The sequence below is a fragment of the Eptatretus burgeri genome, chromosome 17, assembly GCF_056783735.1.
Source record: "Eptatretus burgeri isolate ZD-2024b chromosome 17, Ebu_testis_v1, whole genome shotgun sequence".
NCBI lineage: Eukaryota > Metazoa > Chordata > Myxini > Myxiniformes > Myxinidae > Eptatretus > Eptatretus burgeri.
The window spans coordinates 2,253,139-2,277,784 of record NC_140977.1 but is presented as its reverse complement, the minus strand read 5'-3'; the positions used below and the strand labels follow the sequence as shown (position 1 = coordinate 2,277,784).

The window sequence follows — 24,646 nt, the reverse complement described above, 5'->3', positions numbered from 1 at the left end:
TTTAATCTGGCTTCTTTTTTTTTTTTTGAATAAGGCTCACTTGGCTGTGCCTGGATGGGTTTGAAGGTGGAGAAGTAGCAGCTGAAATGTGATTCCTCTCCAGGTTCCTCCTGATGACTTCATCTTTTCTTTTTGCTTGTTCAGGTTCCTTCTGGTGACTCCAATGCAGAACTTTACCTATTTGGTCTTCCATTTGATTTGAACTGAATTGATTTTAATCACATTCTTAATTCAATTGAATGATAATAAAAAAACGTCATGGGTCAGAGTCAGGTGTCCAATCAAACTGGGGTTGCATCAAAACGGGACGTCTTGGTATCCGGTCATCACTGCCAGCAGTTATAAAATAACAGTTCTGGTTTTGTCTCTTTTTGAAATGTGAATTTCAATGGTGATGGTTTGCAATCTCCGATTGTTCTTTTTCTTGTTTGTAACTAGCTGATGTGTAAAACCACAAAGTAAATTCCTTATTTTTAACTAGTTGATGTGTAAAACCACAAAGTAAATTCCTTCTTTGTAACGAGTTAAGGTGTAAAACCACAAAGCAAATCCCTTATTTGTAACTACTTGAGGTGTTAAACCACAAAGTAAATCCCTTATTTGTGATTGGTTGAGGTGTTAAACCACAAAGTAAATCCCTTATTTGTGATTGGTTGAGGTGTAAAACCACAAAGTAAATCCCTTATTTGTGACTCGTTAAGGTGTAAAACCATAAAGTAAATCCCTTATTTGTGACTCGTTAAGGTGTAAAACCACAAAGTAAATCCCTTATTTGTAACTCATTGTAGTGTAAAACCACAAAGTAAATCTCTTATTTGTAACTCGTTGTAGTGTAAAACCACAAAATAAATCCCTTATTTGTGATTGCTTGAGGTGTTAAACCACAAAGTAAATCCCTTATTTGTGATTGGTTGAGGTGTAAAACCACAAAGTAAATCCCTTATTTGTGACTCGTAGTGTAAAACCACAAAGTAAATCCCTTATTTGTGACTCATTGAGGTGTAAAACAACATTGTAAATCCCTTATTTGGAACTAGTTGTGGTGTAAAACCACATAGTAAATCCCTTATTTGGAACTAGTTGTGGAAAACCACAAAGTAAATAAATCCCTTATTTGGAACTAGTTGTGGTGTAAAACCACAAAGTAAATCCCTTATTTGTGACTCATTGAGGTGTAAAACAACATTGTAAATCCCTTATTTGGAACTAGTTGTGATGTAACACAACATTGTAAATCCTTTATTTGTGACTAGTTGTGGTGTAAAACAACACTGTAAATCACTTATTTGGAACTAGTTGTGGTGTAAAACCACAAAGTAAATAAATCCCTTATTTGTGACTCATTGAGGTGTAAAACAACACTGTAAATCCTTTATTTGGAACTAGTTGTGATGTAACACAACATTGTAAATCCTTTATTTGTGACTAGTTGTGGTGTAAAACAACACTGTAAATCACTTATTTGGAACTAGTTGTGGTGTAAAACCACAAAGTAAATCCCTTATTTGGAATTAGTTGTGGTGTAAAACCACAAAGTAAATCCCTTATTTGGAAGTAGTTGTGTGATACCACAAAGTAAATCCCTTATTTGGAACTGGTTGTGTAAAACCACAAAGTAAATCCCTTATTTGGAACTAGTTGTGGTATAAAACCACTCGTTAATTGTCAGTTTCACGCTTCTTGTCCATCTCAACGCTGCTTGTCCATCTCAACGCTGCTTGTAAATCTCCACGCTGCTTGTCCATCTCCACGCTGCTTGTCCATCTCCACGCTGCTTGTCCATCTCCACGCTGCTTGTCCATCTCAACGCTCCTTGTCCATCTCAACAGTAGTTGTCCATCTCTATTGCTCCTTGTCCATCTCCACGCTGCTTGTCCATCTCAACGCTGCTTGTCCATCTCAACACTGCTTGTCCATCTCAACGCTGCTTGTACATCTCCACGCTGCATGTCCATCTCCATTAACTCGAACAACGCATCGTAGAGATAGACATTTACAGCACTGTCTCTGTGAATCCATGGGGGACGATTCCCGAGCCTTCACGGAAAAAAAAATGGGGAAAATGGTTTCGAAAGGGTGGGGAGTTCGAGTAACGAAGATGAGAAGGTCGGGACTGTTCGCTCTCCATGTTCAGCAAAGAATGATCTTGTGGTTTTGGGTGGAAACGGAACGAGTGGACCCGAGATCAATTCCCACATTGTCCATCTGCAAACCGATTCGAGCAATGACCACAAGACGGTCCAGCACTGTCACTTACCTGGAGCAGTGACACGTTTTGCCTCCTTTATATGGAGTGAAAGAGGATGTCGTGGGGAACACCTGTTCCAGATCCCACTCACTGTGTTTCCTTCTCACTTCATCACACTCATTCCAACAGTTTCTCATCCCGTCGAGCTGAAGCGAGTTCACCGAATTGCACGATTTGCTCATGATATCCACGGTGGGAAATCTTTGAACGACGTCAACATTTTAATTCCCTTTAAAACAGTCTCAGCAGCTTGTAAAATGATGCTTCCCGAGCACAAATAACCATTTTAAACCTCCTCTAACCACGTAATATCCCCCAAAAATCAAACAACCACGCGTTCCCAATTTAATTTCGGGGTTTTTATAACATCGGACTCCTCCACTTGTCAGCGTGTAGATGTTTACATCAAGCGAGTCATCGTTGTCGAGTAAAATAGGAAAATCACGACGGGAGAGGGGGTGCGGCTACAGCATTTGCCGGCATGCTTCGCGCCTCCAACATTCCATCATTGTTCTTTTGAATTAAAAGCCGTTAACCGGTTAACGGTTGTTTTTAGATCCTCGTGGAGGATGTCCAAGTCTTACTCACGTTGTTGTTCTTCATCTTCTTGTGGACTTTTTTGTTTCACAGCCTACAGTTTTCATCGAAACTTCCTGAAACTTGGCATATACATATTAAAAACACCCTGCGCAGACAGTAACCATCTCCGATTTTGAAAATTCCTCCGAGAAAAAAAGTTATGACGTCAAAATATCTCCGCTAATGGAAATTGTCCAAATAATTATCTCCGAAACTAGGCAAGCTTTTTAATTCTGTTTGTGGGAATTGAACAGGGCATTAGCAGAGATGAATTACCGCACATATGATACATCACTATGACGTCATATCAATTTTTATGACGTCATTCCTATTTTTTGACTTTTTTTGTTTCACAACCCAGAGTTTTCATCGGATCTTCATGAAACTTGCCATGTATATGCAGAAAGCCCACGCGCCGGCAGCAACCATCTCCGATTTTGGAAATTCTTCCTAGAAACAAAAGTTGACGTCATAATATCGCCGCTAATGGAAATCGCCTTTTCTTCGCTAATGGAAACGTTTCTCTTCGCCTGTGTGGAGTAAAAATATAAAATTAACACGGGGTAATAATAATTGTTTTAGATTCGTTAATTGATTATTTTCTCTTTCCTATATTGAACTCGTGTCACATTGTTTGCAGGTGAAGGTCATCCAGTGAAGGCAGAAAATTTCCAAAGTGACCTTCTTCAGATATCCCAGGATGCATTGTACAAGGAGGGTGTAAAACAGGAACCACGTGATTCCTCTCCCAGAGAGCCGAGGAATGCTACTCATCTGCTCAAAGGTAATCTGAGCCACAGCACACAACACACACCACCGCTCTACTTGTTCTCCTTATGATGAAATGTTTCAATTTCAGATTGTACATATCAACAGATCATCCATTTCTATAATATGTGCTCACTCAGGTTTGTTTTGGTAATGAGGATATTTGATTTATTTAAGTACCAAACAGGATTTTGTTCTGTTTAAATGGCTCCTTACTTCAGATTGAACAGACTCAGTAAGCTAACAATTGTTAAGACTCTTTTTTAAGAACCCACACTGTTAAAATCGTATTGAAATTTAAACATGATTTAAATAATTTGGACAAGTCGAAGTTAGAAACGTCCATTGTACAAGTTGGGACAAGTTAAAGCTTGACAATCAAATAATTAAAAACCAAAGGTATGATCAAGCACAAAGAGACTCCAGGGCTAGTTCCACACACTTTTCCCTTTCTTCCTCACCCACCAAACCCACCCACCCACAACAGAATCTGTGCAACTCGTATGATCTCCCTCCTAGAATTATTATTTAGATCTCTGGATCCTGAACATTTTCTCCCAACTTGTGAAATCTCCTTCTGTCTGGTCAAACTTACTCTTCCCTCCATCGATTCAATGTGTTTACTTCCTTACCACCATCCCATGGTCATCATTCATCCAAATCCATTATTTTATCTTCATTATTCTTCCCAAACCTCTCACCAGCAACTTCCTCATTGCGATGTTTCCATACTCTTCTCTTTCTTTTGGAAGCCATAGACGAGTAGTTTGGAGAGCAAGACAGGGTGCCAGACTGTATGGAAAGCTTGAGATGTGTCTCAAGAGAGATGCCCCTGGTCTCATGTGGGACATTTAAGGCCTCTATCCATTGTTGGGAGACCAGAAGCAGCATGTCCAAGGTAGAGTGAACTGAGATTAGGCCATTGGAGAAAAATATGGATTACATGACATTGCTGATGATTGTAAATAAGCTGATTTGTAGTTAAGGGGATCAGTTTTCATACCTTTTTATATAATGTGGTGATGTTGGCTGACTTCCAAGCAGATGGAAATGACCGAGAGCAAATGACAGGGTGAACAGAGCAGAAAGAGGATGTGCAAGAGCAGTCGAGCTGGTTTTTAGGAGATGTGTGCCGATGCCATGCGGTCCAGTTGCAGAATCGGTCAGGAGTTGCCAGAAACATCTCCAACCTTCTCAGGTGAAAAGAACACAAGAGTCTAGGAGCAGTTGGGTAGGACTGGATAGCATGAATACAGAGAGTAAGGGGTTGGGGATACAGGATTTTGAAGAAAACACAGAATTGAAGCATTCGGCCATCTCACGAGCGGAGTCTGATCTGGTGCCATTTGAAGTGAGAGAAGAGATGGAGGGGGAGCAAACACCAGAAACAGACTTTACAAGGTACCACCAGGTTTTAGAGGAGGGACACAGGTTTGAAAGTTCATTCTTGAGGTTGGACAGATGTTGTTTTCTGGCTCTCCTGAGAGTGAACACACACTTGTTGAGGACTTTTTGGAATGCACTGAGATTGCCTTTGGTCAGATTTGCTTTCCAGGAAGGGAAGGCAAGTTGTTTCAGAGCAACCGCCTCACCACAGGATTCAGAGTACCATGGGCGGGAAGAAGGGTAGAATAATTGAAGACGAGATGGGATGTGTCTGTTGTCGTGGCTATTTTTGACCACCTTGAAACAGAAAGAACTTTATAATTCAATTTAAGCTGTTTATTCAGTAACAAAATAAAAGACAGAAACATGTGCACATGGAAGATAGTCTGGAGCGAATCACAAGCCGTCCTAATTTTACTTGGATTACATCGAGTATATGTGTGATCTTACCAAGGCGTGGTTAATACATCAAAGTAAACTACCGAAACAAACAGAGGCCTTTTTAGGACGCACAGATGGGTCTTGTAAAGTTAAAATCACCAACACAGGGTGAGAAACGGCCTCTTATCTAGGCTTCCTCCAGATTGTCCGGACGAGGGGAGTAAAAGAGAATTAGATTTCTTGGCCAGGCCTTCTGGGCGAATGGGCCATAGATAAGGCTTACAAGGTTTCTACTAATCTTAAGGAATTAGCCTCCCTACTATCCGAAAACAAGCCTCCTAAAATCCTAAAACAAGCCTCCCTTCTAGCTTTCCCCAGCATATATTTATTAAATTATTTCTAAAGCTATAGCTAAGGCTAATTGGCATTTTACGTCATTATAAATTCAACTAAAAATCCAGTTTACCACACTGTGCATGGAAGAGGGCAGGTTTCTGTGGAAGAATTCCCATGCTGAGTTAACATCAGGGGCGGTAGATATGGGATACCGGCTCTGAAGAGAGATGGCTGCTTGTCATGTGGAGAGATGGCTGCAGTCCCTGCCAATCTGCTTGAATGAAATGCCAGATTTGCCGGCATTGAGGCAGCTCTCTGAGAATAACCATAGAGATGTTGAATTTGACAAGCATATGAATAGATGAAGCAATTGGAGCAGAGGAAGAGCAGGAGACACTTGCAGGAAAGTTTGTCATCACCAAATCCAGAAGGGAGGATTCGCCATCGGGAGAAATCCTGGTGGGAAGGTTCACAGATTGAGTCAGTCGAATAATTAATTGGAGTGACTCCAGTGGTTACTTCAATGTCACTACAAAGTCACTCCAATGGTTAAAAGTGCTATGGCAGATGAGAGAGGTACCAACATTCAGCCAATATGACTTCATTAAATATTCATTACAACTCCTTTATCTACTCATATCATAAACTTTATCTACTCATAAAACCGTCAACTCGATCATCGTGTGCTCACGTTGTGTAACTGCTCTGGCTTGAGGAATCGAGAGATTGTGTTGATACATTTTGGTGAACTATTATTATTTCTGTGTATTCAGTGTCCTGATCCGTTCAGTGTGCTGGCTATTCCACAAGTCTCGACTATGTATCCAAAAATAAAAGAAGTCATCGTTAGAGTATGCCAAGACTTCATGTGGACACAGGCACATCAGTCGACATCGCGATGTCAAATTGTCTAGTTCAATTTACAAACATTGTTGGATGAGTCAGCGTCCTTGCCATTTAGTAAATTTTACCATTTACTCCAACCATCCGTAATCCAAGCCGGAACCAAAAGCATCACTTGGGGTGTTTGTTGCCATCTTAATCATCACTGGAGTGCACCTCGTGGGTGGTGAAGAGCTCCGAGCATGTGACCATATGTAGCTACTTCGAAAAAGAGATAAGTTCAGATGTAGAACAAATGTGTGATGTAAAGAAAGTGAAAATACTTGTCCATTTGCGAAATCTTTCATTGTACTTTTGATTTTATTGACACTTTTTGTGAATTGATTGTTTTTGCAGAAAGACAAAAGAAAACTTTTTCTTGTACCAACTGTTCCCAATTGTTCGACGCAGAAGTTTCTTTGAATCACCACGGGAGTTTTTGTCAGGAACGTAGCATCTTATCTGAGAACACTCATAAAAATTGTTCAACGACGCTCGATGACATCAACCGAAGTGAGAAACCAAACCAGTCTTCTTTATCCAAGAATGCACTTCCCTCCTTTTCATCTTTAATAAGAGATCAAAATGTACACACACAGCAGGAGCCATACAAGTGTACTGTGTGCAGCAAGGTATTTGTTTCTTCATCATTTTTATCGAAACATCAAAAGGTCCATACAGGAGAGAAACGACACAAGTGTTCTGTGTGTAAAAAGGCTTTCAATAAGTTATCGCGTTTCAGAGATCATCAAAGAACACACACGGGAGAGAAACCCTACAAGTGTACTTTGTGTCACAAGGGTTTTACTTGGTCAACAAATTTATCACAACATCAAAAAATACACATGGGAGAGAAGCCCTACAAGTGTTCTTTCTGTGAAAAGGCCTTTGTTAGATTGTCAAATTTCAACATTCATCAAAGAATACATTCAGGAGAGAAGCCCTACAAGTGTTATTTTTGTCACAAGGCTTTTACTTGTTCATCATCGTTATCACAACATGAAAAAGCTCACACAGGAGAGAAGCCCTACAAGTGTTATTTGTGTGAAAAGGCCTTTGATAAGTTATCACATTTTAAAAATCATCAAAGAATACACACGGGAGAAAAGCCATACAAGTGTTCTTTGTGTCACAAAGCTTTTACTTGGTCAACAAATTTATCACAACATCAAAAGATACACACGGGAGAGAAGCCCTTCAAGTGTTCTGTGTGCAGCAAGGCGTTTACACGTTCATCCCATTTCGATCAACATAAAAAAATACACGTAAGAGAGAAGCCCTACAAGTGTACTCTGTGCAGCATGTCATTTGCATCTTCATCATCTTTATCAAGACATCAAAGCTTCCATACAGGAGACAAGACCTACAACTGTTCGTTTTGTCACAAGGGTTATACTTCTTCAGCATATTTATCACGACATCAAAGAATACACATGGAAGAGAATGACCAAATACCAGGATCCGAAAAATGAGGTTAAAAAGATGTGGAAATTGAATAAAGCTGAAATGGTACCAGTGATAGTTTGGAGCTACAAGAATGATGAAGAAAACCATTATTTTGTACTTAAAAATTATTCCTGGGTATATCACTACAAACGAGCTACAAGTGGAAGCTGTCAGAGGTTCAATGAAGATTCTGAAAAGAGCCCTTGGAACGAGGCGATAAGAATGAAACTTAACAGCTTGGTTCATGAATCATGGTCCTTTACCAAAAAATAGGAGATGGAGATTTTGACTTCTGGGACAACTTCCAACTCCTGAAACCCGTTAATGGAGATTACAACCAACAAGAGGAGCAGTGTAAGTGTTCTGTGTGCAGGAAATCATTCCCGCGTTCATCCCATTTTTATCGACATTTCATCCCATTTATTTTATCTTTGCTCATTCGACACATTTATCTGAACATCAAAAAGTACATCCAACATGCCATTGAACAATAGACCATTATTGTTAAGCAAAACCATCCTCAAAAACAACAAGCTCCGACAAACCAACTTGTCCACTGCCTGGATGGATTACAGAAAAAAAAGTCTTTGATAGTGTCCCACATTCATGGATTATATAACACGTGCAAGTATACAAAATTGACCCCCAGATAGTCACAATGATTGAGAAAGCAATGACACTCTGGAACACAACTCTGATACTACCTTACATGGAAGGAAAGATTGAGGTCCTCGCAGTAAAGATACGACGTGGTATCTTACAAAGTGGCAGTCTTCCCCCCCCCCCCCTTCCTATTTTGTCTGGCTCTGGCCCCACGGAGTAACCTCATCAATGAACAAGGACATGGATACAATCTTCCATGCAACAGAAAAATGACTAAAGAAACAAGAAAGGTAACACACCTACTGTACATGGACGATCTAAAACTCGTCGCCCCTATTGATAAGAAATTGACAGATCAACTAAAACTAGTAAAGTAGTACTCGGAGGACATCCGAATGGAGTTTGGTCTTGAAAAATGTGCCAAGTACACATTCATGCAAGGAAAAACCAAAACAACAGACATCTCAATCAATGGAATTACAACAATACAGGAACTAGAAAATGAAGCATCTGAAAAATTCCTCAGCAGAGAAGAAGGGCCCCCAGGTACAACATAAAGAAATGCAAAAAATAATCAGTAAAGAGTACCTATGCAGAATAAGACTAACTCTGAAGTCATCCTTCTCCCCAAGAAACAAAACCAAAGCCATAAACCAGCTTGCAGTGCCCGTATTCCAATATAGCTGTGCAATTATATACTGGTCACAATCGGACATCACCAATCTAGACACCAAAACAAGGAAACTTCGAACTATTCACAAGATGTTCTGCACAAACCAATGCATACCGAGGTTGTAATTACCAAGACAAGAGGGAGGAGGTGGTTTGATGGAGCTTAACCAAGCGCACAGAACATCGTGTGTCAGACTAGCGGAGGATGTGAAGAGCTCAACAGACTATCGTGTGAGATTTGTACAATAGCGAGGAAACGACAAACCAGAAAAGGGATCGTTAATCCATTTAGCAACAAACTTCCAAAAACAGGTGCAAATGATGGACACCACACAGGACACAGAAACAAACAGCCCCAATGATTGCCGAGGAAAAAAAAAACAACAGGAAAATTACAAAAATAAATATCAGCAGATATACTCTGACAAATGGGAGAATGACTAAAGGGCAGGAAGATTTTTAAAAAGAGCTCTACAGGACAGGGGTCGACAAGAAAGGCTCTTTGGAATGGATAAAATGAGGTCAAATTAGTTGCGATGGAGAACGAGTCATCATCAATGCCCAAGACAAAGGAAATTATATGAATGTTTTTAAGAAAATGGTGGGATTGAGTCAATCGACCAAATGCAGGTTTTGTCATGAAGAAACAAAGTACCAGCCATCTCCTTTTGGGGTGTAAATAACTCATGTCAGAACAGCTGTACACATAAAGGCATGACAGCATCTGCAGAGTAATCCATTGGGACATCTGTAAACATTTCAACATCCCGGTAACAGAACAATCATGGAAACACAAACCAGATCCGATCCTTGAAAATGAACAAGTAATGCTCACGTGTGACACGATGATCCCATCAAGTGTGGACATTGCAAACAAAGCATTGTGTCCGGACATGGTGCACAAACACAAAAACGTAAAATCTGCATTGTTGATAAAGGTTTTGGTTCCCAATGATTTTGGACTAAATGCCACAGAAATTCGGAAAATGACCAAATACCAGGATTTGAAAAATGAGGTCAACAGGCCTTAGAAATTGAAGAAAGCTGAAATTGTACCAGTGATAGTCAGAGCTATAGGAATGATGAAGAAAACCTTTACTGAGTGTTTAAAAATCATTCCTAACAAAGAGAGCTACGAGTGGAGGCTGTCAGAGGTTCAATGAAGATTCTGAAAAGAGCCCTTGGAACGAGGCTGTGCGAATGGAACTTCACAGTTTGGTTCATCAATCATGATCCTTCACCTAAAAATAGGAGATGGAGATTTTGAGTTCTGGGAGAACTTCCTCCCACCTCCTGAAACCCGTAAATGGAGATCAAAAACAAAAAATACCAGAAAGGAAAGCAGGGAAATGATGGGCAAATAAGGAAAATGTTTTGAGGATTAACTAAAAAAGTTGAAAATGTGCTCAAAAGCAGAGAGTCTCACTTAAAAACATAACCACAGTTGGATAAACCATTCACAAATACTTATCCAATGACAGAATTAAGGAAACAACTGATGTCAGGCAACAGAGAAGGAAATGTCCCCAGAACAAGTCATTGAACGACACCAGAAACTGAACAAAAATAGCAACATGGATATTGTTGTGGGTTATGGAATATGCCGGATTGAAGAAAGTGCATTGGATGAGACGATGCAAACTAACGGGAGCAGCTATTTTAAAACCACCAAAATATAGATTGCACTGTTAGAGAAATCCTAAATTAGTTGTAAATAACAATATCTTAACAGAAAACATGAACAGATAAAAGATATACAAGAGCAAGTCATCAATGAGAAAAAGAGCAATCAGAGATTGCAGATCCTCGCCAGGACTTGTTTTGTGTGGTGTTTGTGTACTGGTGTGTTACGTAATTAATAAGAGACATAACTAGAATTGCCGCTTGATAGCTGCTGGTAGTAATGAACGGGTACCAAGACGTCCCGCCTTGATGTAACCCCACTTTGATCGGACACCTGACCCTGTCCCATGACATTTATTATTATTCATTTGAATTGAGAATGGGATTAAAATAAATTCATTTCAAATCAAATGGAAGACCAAATAGGTACAGTCCTGCATTGGAGTCAGAAGGAACCTGAACAAGCAAAAAGAAAAGATTGATTCATCAGGAGGAACCTGGATAGGATTCGGGTTTCAGCCGCTACTCCTCTACCCTCAAACCCATCTAGGCGCAGCCAAGTGAACCTTATTAAAAAAACGAAAAATCAAAATGAACACAGATTCAAAAAATTAAATAACTCTGGCTGCCAGACCATGCGTCCGATCAGGTTGAAATTTAAAATCTATATTCCTCATCACTACTAGATCATAATTGTCAAGTTTCACTTTGATTGATTAGGCGGTTCAAGAAAAAGAATCTTGTTTTTTGTAAGATTTTCACTCAATCCAATATGGCTGCCAGACCATGTGACTTGTCAATTATTCGTGAATACCCTGGTATACGTAAGGCTTGGATAATATCCATGTAAAGTTTCCCCTTGATCTGTTCAGCCTTTCCGGAGAAGAAGATTTTTTTAATACATTTTTTGGGTAAACCCATATTGGCTGCTAAACCATGTGTCCTATGACATCATATCTGTGAACCTTTTGTTCCTCATGGCGAGGTGGACATACCTGTAAAGTTTCACCTTCATCTGTTCAGCCATTTTGAGATTAGATTTTTGAATGTTATACAACGTATTGACGATATATATATATATATATATATATATATATATATATATATATATATATATATATATATATATATATATATATATATATATATATATATATATATCGTTGAAGAGAAAGACAGAGTTAATTGTCGCAAAAACACTCAAATGGAAACTAGAGAGTCCGCACAGTGTTCAAATACAGTAAGTACTGATAGATCTTGCAGCAAGCACTGTGATGGGACTCGATTTGTGCCTTGCTGCCTCGTCAAGTTAGGGGGTTCAATTCAGTTAAATACCATATGTCTATGGTTGTAGTGAGCGCAGGCAGTGTTGGGGGTGCTGCAAGTGTAGGTAGTGTTGGGGGGGGGGGGGTGCAGGGAGTGCATGCAGTATTGAGGATGCAGGCAGAGGTGAGGTTGTGGCGAGTGCAGGTAGTGGTGCTGGTACAGGCAGTGGTGGGGGTGTGTGGAGTGCAGGCAGTGGTGGGGGTGTGTGGAGTGCAGGCAGTGGTGGGGGTGTGTGGAGTGCAGGCAGTGTTGGGGTGCAGCAAGTTCAGGCAATGTTGAGGGTGTGGCAAGTGTAGGCATTGTCGAGGGGGTAGGCAGGGGTGAGGTTGTGGTGAGTGCAGGTACTGGTGATGGTGCAGTGGGTGCAGGCAGTGTTGGGAGTGCAGGCAATGTTGAGGGTGCGGGGAGTGCAGGCAGTGTTGAGGGTGCGGGGAGTGCAGGCAGTGTTGAGGGTGCGGGGAGTGCAGGCAGTGTTGACGGTGCGGGGAGTGCAGGCAGTGTTGAGGGTGCGGGGAGTGCAGGCAGTGTTGAGGGTGCAGTGAGTGCAGGCAGTGTTGAGGGTGTAGCTTTTATCCCAATATTTTTTGTCATTCTCCCAAGATGAGAAAAGGGATAGAAATCATGATCAGTGATAGATGTCAACCAATGGCCGGAAGAATGGTGGAGGGGTGAGGGTTTTGTATTTGGAGGCAGTGGGAATCATGTCGGGGGCAAAAGGAGTGTTTCCAGGAGGCTGGCCGTATGCTCCATAGAAACGGAGCGGCAAGGTTTGTAGTGGGAATTGACGAAGAAATGAAGGCTTTTTCAAGTTGGCAGAGAATAGGTTCGCTATAAAGGAAGGACCAGGGGTGTGTTCAGTTACCAAGCAGCTTGCTAGCATTTGCCAAGCCATCTGTTTCTTATCAGGGTCATTCTCAAAATATAATATATTTCATGTCCAAGCAGAATCCCCAGCACAACATTGGATCATGGTGAGACTGAATATGTAATCATTCAAGTGGTCACTCAGGTCTATGAAATGATCATGACAATTACTCATGAAGATTGACACAATTTCTGTCCGGAGTTCTTTTACCTCTGAGTGTTCCGTGAAATCCCATGATAGACGATGATAAATTGGAAAAGTCCTTTATCCAAGGAGTAAAAGGCATTTCTTCGTACAAACTGTCAACAAGTCTTTCTTGGGTGAATTTGTTAATTGGGATTTGAATCTGCTTGCTACCAAGCTCGATTTTTGCATCATTATAAAATGGCAAATGCAAGATGGCCACCGAAAAAGGCACTATGTTTGACAAATTTGATGTTTTCATGATCACGATGGAAGTTGTGCAGGTCATTCCAATAAACCTCACTGACATAACAAACATTGTGCTGAGGTGGATCGATTGTCCACCAGGTGGCTCTGTGGTCTTTGCCTGTGGCATTGAAAGTCAGGTCAAAAAAAAAAATCACTGATTGAAGCTACATTTCCCTCAAAATAATTTTGTATCAAGTTATTGCTGCAAGCAAATAGACGGATTTAAAATAAATCCTGTTCTATTTGTTTTCAGAATCGGTAATGATGGAGCTGCTGCTGACATTGAAAAGGCTATGTGAAGTGGATTTAGACGCTTGTATTTTCTGTCAGGAGGGCAACAAACCGAAAGACAGCCTTCGAGATGGGAGTGAAAAAGGTTTAATCTCAAAAAGACAAATGCTACATGTAGGAGGTAACAACTGAAAGACAGTATGAAACAAGAAATAATAGAGCGACTCGACTCGAGAGGGTACATTTTGCCAAAGTGATGAACTGAACACGTACTGGCATATAAGTTGTTGTGGCGAGTACACAAAAAACCCAAAATGTATCCTTTAGAAGCGTCACAGTCTCATCGAGAAAACACAACAGCTTCATGTGCATCCATTCCAGATTCAGCCTCAGCGTGTGGTGGCACACCAAGAAGTCGCGTTCAGCCCGTGGGTTGGAGTTCTTGCCTTTCCTGCCAATCAGTCAAACTCAAGGATGATGTCCGTCATGTTATGACAGTTCCAATGAGCCATAAAATTCTGGAAGCAGCACAGTATGACCACACAATTGCTTTGTCCTTGGCCAATGTGTCCGTCCTCATAGCCGCTGAAGTGAAGTCTCTCCTCCGGTGTTTCACGGCATTCAAGCGATCAACAGGAACAGCCAAATATGCCAGTAAAGATTATGGTTTGGCTATGTAACAAACTTGTATATGCTGCGGAGAAAGATCATGTAATTCAGTTGATTGATGTGTGGAAGCGATGTGTGACTTTGTGCATTGATTCTGTTCATGAAATACCTCGAGGTCCTTCATGAGTCGCCATGCATCTTTCAAAGAGCAACTTCAGTCAGAGTTAGAGTGTGTGGTTCAATTTATCAAGCCATCGGAGACAAGAGCCATCAAGCCATATCAAGTTTGTATGAGAGACAAATGTTACTGGTGACATGTAAATTTATGAATTGTGCTCGAACTCATCTCCATCGAGACAACGATGCTGTTGAGGATGACATGCTCATAATCAAACGGAAGACCAATAAGCAACCCCAAGAAGTAAAAGAGCAAAGATGGAGTCATCAGGAGGAACCTGGATAGGATTCGGGTTTCAGCCGCTACTCCTCAACCCTCAAACCCGTCCAGACGCAGCCAAGTGAGCCTTTCTGCAAGAATTCACTTCTCCTTCGAGCGATAGATAATAATGAAAGAGAAGAAAAAGAAAGAATTAGAATGAAAAGAGAATTGTGAAAAGAAAAACGATTTGAAAGAAATGTGAAAGGAACAAAAGACAAAGATAGCAGGAAGAACCGGGACAGATAGATTTCAGCAGTTACTCCCCAGGTTCAATGCAACATCGTGTGCTACCAGAGGTTGACGTCTGAGCCTGAAGAAGACATTTTTCTTTCACCGATTCATGTTGGCTTGAAAATCCGTGGTGACGTCCTTGCTCATCCAGGTCACCTTGATCTTACAGTCAGTGAAGAAGCTGCCTGAGCTTGTGTTCCTGATAGTTTGTATATCATATATGGATGGCAGAAAGTCTTCGAAGAGGAAGAAGCCAAAGATGAGGAGGTTGTGGCAAGGTGAAAACTGTTGAGCACCGCTCAGGACATAGTCTATGGTGTTAGTGTAGGGAAGAGAACACCCAAATACATAGCACGATACTTCAACGAGCGATGTACGATGCTTCCCATCACCAAGCACTAATTTGGAAGCAAGCTAATTGTCCTGATCCCAAAATAATACAACCTGAACATATGGGATGGGAACGACAAGGAAATGTGCCGAGGCTTAAACTCCGAGATCTGAACCTGATACCAAAAGTGTGCAGATAAATTATTTCCTGTTCCTGTAGCACAGGCTGCAAGACACTTCGCTGCTCCTGCAAGAAAGTGAAAATGCCTTGCACCAGAGCTTAGGGTTGCAGAGACAATATGTCAGACAATGAATATGCAAATGTTGACTCCGTTGTATGATGACGATTTGTACTTCTGAATATATAATTTATTTGCATGTATTTCTCCAATTTGAATTTGGGTAAATGTGGTCGATATGCTATTATATTTGGTTAAAACATAGGATTATTCTTGTCATACAAATATTACAAAATTGATGAATTGGTCATATTTGAAATGTTATTTACAGTCTACTGATTGGAATATTCCATGATATTTGCCCCTGTTGTTTACTTTAGTATAATGTACTGCATTACAATCAGTGTTTTTCAATGACAGTATGTTTATGTAACAATAACAGTGAATATACCTTTGTTCCACCTTGTGTACACAATGACTTATTCAATAAATGCCAAAATAATGCCTTTTTGGTGTCCATATTGAATTTGCCATTTTGTGTGCTGATGATGCAAAATCGAGCTTGGCGACAAGCAGATTTGGTTTCAGCACATCAAATTCACTTTAGAAAGGCTTGTTGACAGCTTGTATTAGGAAATTCTTCATGATGTAATATTTTACAAAAATCCTTCTAGTTTATGAGTGCACCAATCCATTATCTCGCAATTTTTTCTAAAATTTACGTAATTTAATTGCAAGCCCTCGATTTGCCACATGTAAAATATCCTGTCCAGCTTGCGAGTCATTTGATATCTGGTAATGTTCATCGCTGTCCAAGGATTCCGTGTCACTGGTGTAACACATGACTTGGTGAAAGCTCGAATAAAAGGGGAGCCGTCGTCATTTGCAATTCACCCATCAGATGACCTCACTATCCAACCTGCGACAGCTGGTGAGACAGCAAGGAGAGTTTGTGGAATATTTATTCTCTTCTGGTCACGGAGAGTCGGGAAATGATCTATAGGTTTATTCGTAGGTTTATATAGGCGTAGGTTTATTCAATGTTGTCGGCGTTGTACGTATTTTAAGTATAAAGGGCAAATTCCAAGTCAAAATTAATATAGACCATATCGACAGATTAATTAATATAGACAGAGACCATATCGGTTGTTACGGGATGTCGATCTCGCACATCATGAGCAATACCTGTTATTGAATGAGCAAAATACAAAAAAGACAAAAGCGGTAAACGAAAGAGGGTGGCCAACATGTCCGATATAGAGAAAAGACGAGAACGAAAGGCAAAGCAAAAGAGGCAACAGCAATCTTGGAAAGCCAAGGCCGAAGTCATTGGCATGCCACCAACGTTGCCTTCTGACGGAGTAGCTGAGGCAGCACCTGCCAGTCAGGTATGTACAGTGGCCTGCAAAAGTATTCACCCCTCCAATAATGCTACATTGAGATGAATTACAAATTACATCGAAACAATTTTTCCAAATTAACTTTTTTATTTATAATTGAAGAGATCAAATAAACACTGTGATAGTTGAAGGAGGTTACATGTCAGGAATACCTGCAAACAAACATGTACAAATCAAAATTCACTGGTTGTAAAAGTATTCAGCCCCTTAGTCAGTACTTGGTGGAAGCACCTTTTGCAGCAATGACTGCTACGAGTGTTTGTGGGTCGGTCTATACCAGTCTTGTACAGTGAGAAAGTGAAATCTTTACCCATTCTTCACGTGAAAATTGCTCTAGTTCTGCCAAGTTTGATGGACTGAAATTTTCACATCTCGCCATAAATGTTCAATTGGGTTCAACTCAGGACTTTGACTGAGCCACTCAAGAACATTTATTAGCCCCCGTTGGACTTCCCCCGAAAAGGAGGCTTATGGATCTGGTCTCGATTTTCATGTCCGTGCGTGTGTGTGTCCGCAACCATATCTCGGACACGTATAGACTGATTTTGTTCGTACTTGGCACAAAGACAACACATGATGGTATACGTAAGCACATCATTTTGTTTCGCGATGCGATCAAAGATGGTTGGCTGGTGGCCATTTTAGCTGTAAGAAAAAAAACGGTATCGAACACATCCTCAACCACTTCTCGGACATGCATTTACCGATCTCGTTCAAATTTAGCAGACAGATAATGAATGATGGTTTACATATGCACATCATTTTATTGAGATCAGATCCAAGATAGCTGACTGGCGGCCATTTTAGTTGTAAAAAAAAACACGACGTCAAACACTTCCTCAACCATTTCTCGGACCATGCATTTAACGATGATCAAATCTGAGAGACCGATAAGGAAGGATGGCTTCCAAATACAAACCATTTTTCTTTTCCAACATCATATCCAAGATGGTTGACTGACGGCCATTTTGTTACTTAAATGTGTCCCCAACCATTTCGCAGACATGCATGGTCCGAATTTGTTCAAACTCGGCACAAGCACAGTACATGATGGTGTGGTGGAACAGAACTCAGTTTCCACACGATCGATCGATCAGCATACCAAAGGAGAATCTTTAAATTCGTATATACGGAGGAAAAACATTTAATGACACACTGAAACATTCGAATGAACTTCACCGACTAGAATCCAAAGCTATCCCTCTTATACACAATTTGACATTCCAAAGAATGGGAGGGTGACAACATTTGGCAATTCAACCACAGGATGAGCTGATAAGGACGAGGCAAGAGAACTCAAAATTGCAATACGTGGCCACTTTGGGTGGGAGGGAGAGAATGACACAATCATAGCAAAAGTTTTCAGTGTTAACAACCAGGTCGCCTTATTTCTATACAGCGAGCGAGACCTTTCTTCATAGTAACATATTCCTTTTATCAATATGTAGGTCAAAAGACTGTCGGGGAAAAGGGAAACATGACGAACAGCCAATTTGACTGCAGTACAAAAGTTAAATTTATAAAGTACCAGCAACAATTGAACAAGTGAATATAATTGAGAATACATGAATATAATTCGTTTTCTTCCACATTGCCATTCACTTGCAGCTCACTTTATTGTGTGATCTGATCAAAGATGGCAGACGGGTCGACTCACTGGGGGCCATTTTAGTTGTTAAAAAAACTCCCCGCTATCGAACGCATCCCCAACAATTTCTCGGACCATGCATTTACTGATGTTGTGCAAACTTGGCACAACGACAAAGAATAACGGCTTACATATGCACTTGTTTTTTTTTTTCGCAATCAGATCCAAGATGGCCGACTGGTGGCCATTTTGTTACTTAAATGTTTCCACCTGTCACTCATCTTTACAATCACGCCCCTTTTCCGTTTCCACCCGTCACTCATCCTTACAATCACGCCCCTTTTCCACATCCACTCCCATGTTTCCACCCGTCGCTCATCCTTACAATCACGCCCCTTTTCCACATCCACTCCCATGTTTCCACCCGTCGCTCATCCTTACAACCACGCCCCCTTTCCATATCCACTCCCATGTTTCCACCCATCACTCATCTTTACAATCACGCCCCTTTTCCAGATCCACTCCCATGTTTCCACCCGTCGCTCATCCTTACAACCACGCCCCTTTTCCATATCCACGCCCATGTTTCCACCCTTCACTCATCCTTACAATCACGCCCCTTTTCCATATCCACTCCCATGTTTCCACCCATCACTCATCCTTACAATCACGCCCCTTTTCCATATCCACTCCCATGTTTCCACCCATCACTCATCCTTACAATCACGCCCCTTTTCCACATCCACTCCCATGTTTCCACCCGTCGCTCATCCTTACAATCACGCCCCTTTTCCACATCCACTCCCATGTTTCCACCCGTCGCTCATCCCTGTTGAATCAGACTCTCACCGGAACACTCGCATTGGCGACTAACCCCTCGCGTTGTCGCATTCGTGCGCACGTCCGTTATTCTCGCAAGTTTGTTCCATTTTATCCCTGAAGCTGCCAATGTTGCCATGGTCACTCATCCCTGAAACCACGCTCCCATCATAATAACCATGCCCCCATCATAATAACCACGCCCCCATCATAATAACCACGCCCCATCATAATAACCACGCTCCCATCATAATAACCACGCCCCCATCATAATAACCACGCTCCCATCATAATAACCATGCCCCATCATAATAACCACGCCCCCATCATAATAACCACGCCCCATCATACTAACCACGCCCCCATCATAATAATCACGCCCCCATCATAATAACCACGCCCCATCATAATAACCACGCCCCATCATAATAACCACGCCCCATCATAATAACCACGCCCCATCATAATAACCACGCCCCCATCATAATAACCACGCCCCATCATAATAACCACGCCCCATCATAATAACCACGCCCCATCATAATAACCACGCCCCATCATAATAACCACGCCCCCATCATAATAACCACGCCCCATCATAATCACCACGCCCCATCATAATAACCACGCCCCATCATAATAACCACGCCCCATCATAATAACCACGCCCCCATCATAATAACCACGCCCCATCATAATAACCACGCCCCATCATAATAACCACGCCCCATCATAATAACCACGCCCCCATCATAATAACCACGCCCCCATCATAATAACCACGCCCCATCATAATAACCACGCCCCATCATAATAACCACGCCCCATCATAATAACCACGCCCCCATCATAATAACCACGCCTCATCATAATAACCACGCCCCAGCATAATAACCACGCCCCCATCATAATAACCACACCCCCATCATAATAACCACGCCTCATCATAATAACCACGCCTCATCATAATGACCACGCCCCAGCATAATGACCACGCCCCAGCATAATAACCACGCCCCCATCATAATAACCACGCCCCATCATAATAACCACGCCCCCATCATAATAACCACGTGTCATCATAATAACCACGGCCCCATCATAATAACCACGCCACATCATAATAACCACGCCCCCATCATAATAACCACGCCCCATCATAATAACCACGCCCCCATCATAATAACCACGCCTCATCATAATAACCACGCCCCAGCATAATAACCACGCCCCATCATAATAACCACGCCCCATCATAATAACCACGCCTCCATCATAATAACCACGTCTCATCATAATAACCACGCCCCATCATAATAACCACGTCTCATCATAATAACCACGCCTCATCATAATAACCACGCCCCACATAATAACCACGCCCCCATCATAATAACCACGCCCCCATCATAATAACCACGCCCCATCATAATAACCACGCCCCATCATAATAACCACGCCCCCATCATAATAACCACGCCCCATCATAATAACCACGCCCCCATCATAATAACCACGCCTCATCATAATAACCACGCCCCAGCATAATAACCACGCCCCCATCATAATAACCACGCCCCATCATAATAACCACGCCCCCATCATAATAACCACGTCTCATCATAATAACCACGCCCCCATCATAATAATCACGTCTCATCATAATAACCACGCCCCCATCATAATAACCACGCCTCATCATAATAACCACGCCCCAGCATAATAACCACGCCACCATCATAATAACCACGCCCCATCATAATAACCACGCCCCCATCATAATAACCACGTCTCATCATAATAACCACGCCCCCATCATAATAACCACGTCTCATCATAATAACCACGCCCCATCATAATAACCACGCCTCATCATAATAGCCACGCCCCACATAATAGCCACGCCCCCATCATAATAACCACGCCACCATCATAATAACCACGCACCATCATAATAACCACACCCCATCATAATAACCACGCCCCCATCATAATAACCACGCCCCATCATAATAACCACGCCCCCATCATAATAACCACGCCTCATCATAATAACCACGCCCCAGCATAATAACCACGCCCCCATCATAATAACCACGCCCCCATCATAATAACCACGCCTCATCATAATAACCACGTCTCATCATAATAACCACGCCCCCATCATAATAACCACGTCTCATCATAATAACCACGCCCCATCATAATAACCACGCCTCATCATAATAACCACGCCCCACATAATAACCACGCCCCCATCATAATACCCACGCCCCCATCATAATTACCACGCCCCCACCATAATAACCACGCCCCATTATAATAACCACGCCCCATCATAATAACCACGCCCCATCATAATAACCACGCCTCCATCATAATAACCACGTCTCATCATAATAACCACGCCCCCATCATAATAACCACGCCCCCATCATAATAACCACGCCCCATCATAATGACCACGCCCCCATCATAATAACCACGCCCCATCATAATAACCACGCCTCCATCATAATAACCACGCCCCCATCATAATAACCACGCCCCATCATAATAACCACGCCCCCATCATAATAACCACGCCCCCATGTGTTTTGACGTGTCCCTGCCACGTGCATCTTTTCTGGGTTCAGGGAACCCGATCGCACCTCTTCCACTCTGCCCAACAGACGGGAATCAGCTATTCGGGTGTACCGGATACACTGCGCCGATCGAGCCAGGAACACCCTCGACTCTGCAAATCGTTTTTAAAATTGATTAAAGACATTGATCTCACAATATAAAGTATTCGTACTTGTTAACTCCAGCCGAAATGTTTAAGTACGTTAAGTGTATAGACACACGCGGCTCTGAAAACGCCATTAAACCCGAAGGAAGATGAAAAGAATCTCGGTTTCCATGGTGATTTGTGCATCACGTGAATAGAGTGGAGAATCAACCGTCTTGAAATCGTGAATAGGATCGTTTACAGAAGATACTCGTCACGTGGTTTGCTTTTACGAGAACACGTGATTTCAACTCGTGTATCATCGTGGACCCACTTCACCACACCGACCTAAAAGTAACGTACCACACGACACCCTACCTTACAGTACCTTACGATACCACACCCTACCTCACAGTAACGTACCACACGACACCCTACCTTACAGTAACGTACCACACTACACCCTACCTTACAGTAACGTACTTCACTACACCCTACCTCACAGTAACGTACCACACTACACCCTACCTTACAGTAACGTACCACACTACACCCTACCTTACAGTAACGTACCACACTACACCCTACCGTACAATACCTTACTATACTACACCCTACCTTACAGTAACGTACCACACTACACCCTACCTTACAATACCTTACTATACTACACCCTACCTTACAGTAATGTACCACACTACACCCTACCTTACAATACCTTACTATACTACACCCTACCTTACAGTACCTTACGATACCACACCCTACCTCACAGTAACGTACCACACTACACCCTACCTTACAGTAACGTACTTCACTACACCCTACCTCACAGTAACGTACCACACTACACCCTACCTTACAGTAACGTACCACACTACACCCTACCTTACAGTAACGTACCACACTACACCCTACCGTACAATACCTTACTATACTACACCCTACCTTACAGTAACGTACCACACTACACCCTACCTTACAATACCTTACTATACTACACCCTACCTTACAGTAACGTACCACACTACACCCTACCTTACAATACCTTACTATACTACACCCTACCTTACAGTAATGTACCACACTACACCCTACCTTACAATACCTTACTATACTACACCCTACCTTACAGTACCTTACGATACCACACCCTACCTCACAGTAACGTACCACACTACACCCTACCGTACAATACCTTACTATACGACACCCTACATTACAGTAACGTACCACACTACACCCTACCTTACAATACCTTACTATACTACACCCTACCTTACAGTAACGTACCACACTACACCCTACCTTACAATACCTTACTATACTACACCCTACCTTACAGTAATGTACCACACTACACCCTACCTTACAATACCTTACTATACTACACCCTACCTTACAGTAATGTACCACACTACACCCTACCTTACAATACCTTACTATACTACACCCTACCTTACAGTACCTTACGATACCACACCCTACCTCACAGTAACGTACCACACGACACCCTACAGTAACGTACCACACTACACCCTACCTTACAGTAACGTACCACACTACACCCTACCTTACAGTAACGTACTTCACTACACCCTACCTCACAGTAACGTACCACACTACACCCTACCTTACAGTAACGTACCACACTACACCCTACCTTACAGTAACGTACCACACTACACCCTACCGTACAATACCTTACTATACTACACCCTACCTTACAGTAACGTACCACACTACACCCTACCTTACAATACCTTACTATACTACACCCTACCTTACAGTACCTTACGATACCACACCCTACCTCACAGTAACGTACCACACTACACCCTACCGTACAATACCTTACTATACTACACCCTACCTTACAGTAACGTACCACACTACACCCTACCTTACAATACCTTACTATACTACACCCTACCTTACAGTAATGTACCACACTACACCCTACCTTACAATACCTTACTATACTACACCCTACCTTACAGTACCTTACGATACCACACCCTACCTCACAGTAACGTACCACACTACACCCTACCGTACAATACCTTACTATACTACACCCTACCTTACAGTAACGTACCACACTACACCCTACCTTACAGTAACGTACCACACTACACCCTACCTTACAGTAACGTACTTCACTACACCCAACCTTACAGTAACGTACTTCACTACACCCTACCTTACAGTAACGTACCACACCACACTCTACCTTACAGTACCTTACTATACCACACCCGACTTTACAGTACCGTACTATACGACACTCTACCTTACAGTACCGTACTACACTACACTATACCTTACAGTACCATACGGTACTACACTCTACCTTACAGTACCGTACTACACTACACTATACCTTACAGTACCATACGGTACTACACTCTACCTTACAGTACCTTACTACACCACACCCGACTTTACAGTACCGTACTATACGACACTCTACCTTGCAGTACCATACTACACTACACTATACCTTACAGTACCATACGGTACTACACTCTACCTTACAGTACCTTACTACACCACACCCGAC

General features: G+C 42.0%; 2 protein-coding genes across 2 annotated transcripts in view; both read left to right on the top strand.

Annotated features, from left to right (window-relative positions):
* Positions 1 to 16,066, top strand: part of LOC147009085 (uncharacterized) — a 52,024-nt gene extending 35,958 nt beyond the window's left edge. Inside the window, exons 4-5 of the mRNA XM_085862809.1 lie at positions 3,468 to 3,611; positions 6,938 to 16,066. Coding sequence (XP_085718935.1) covers positions 3,468 to 3,611; positions 6,938 to 8,052 — 1,259 coding nt within the window. The 3' untranslated portion in view covers positions 8,053 to 16,066. The remainder of the gene's footprint in view (positions 1 to 3,467; positions 3,612 to 6,937) is intronic.
* Positions 1 to 24,646, top strand: part of LOC147009084 (uncharacterized) — a 288,704-nt gene that overhangs the window by 170,460 nt on the left and 93,598 nt on the right. The window lies entirely within an intron of this gene.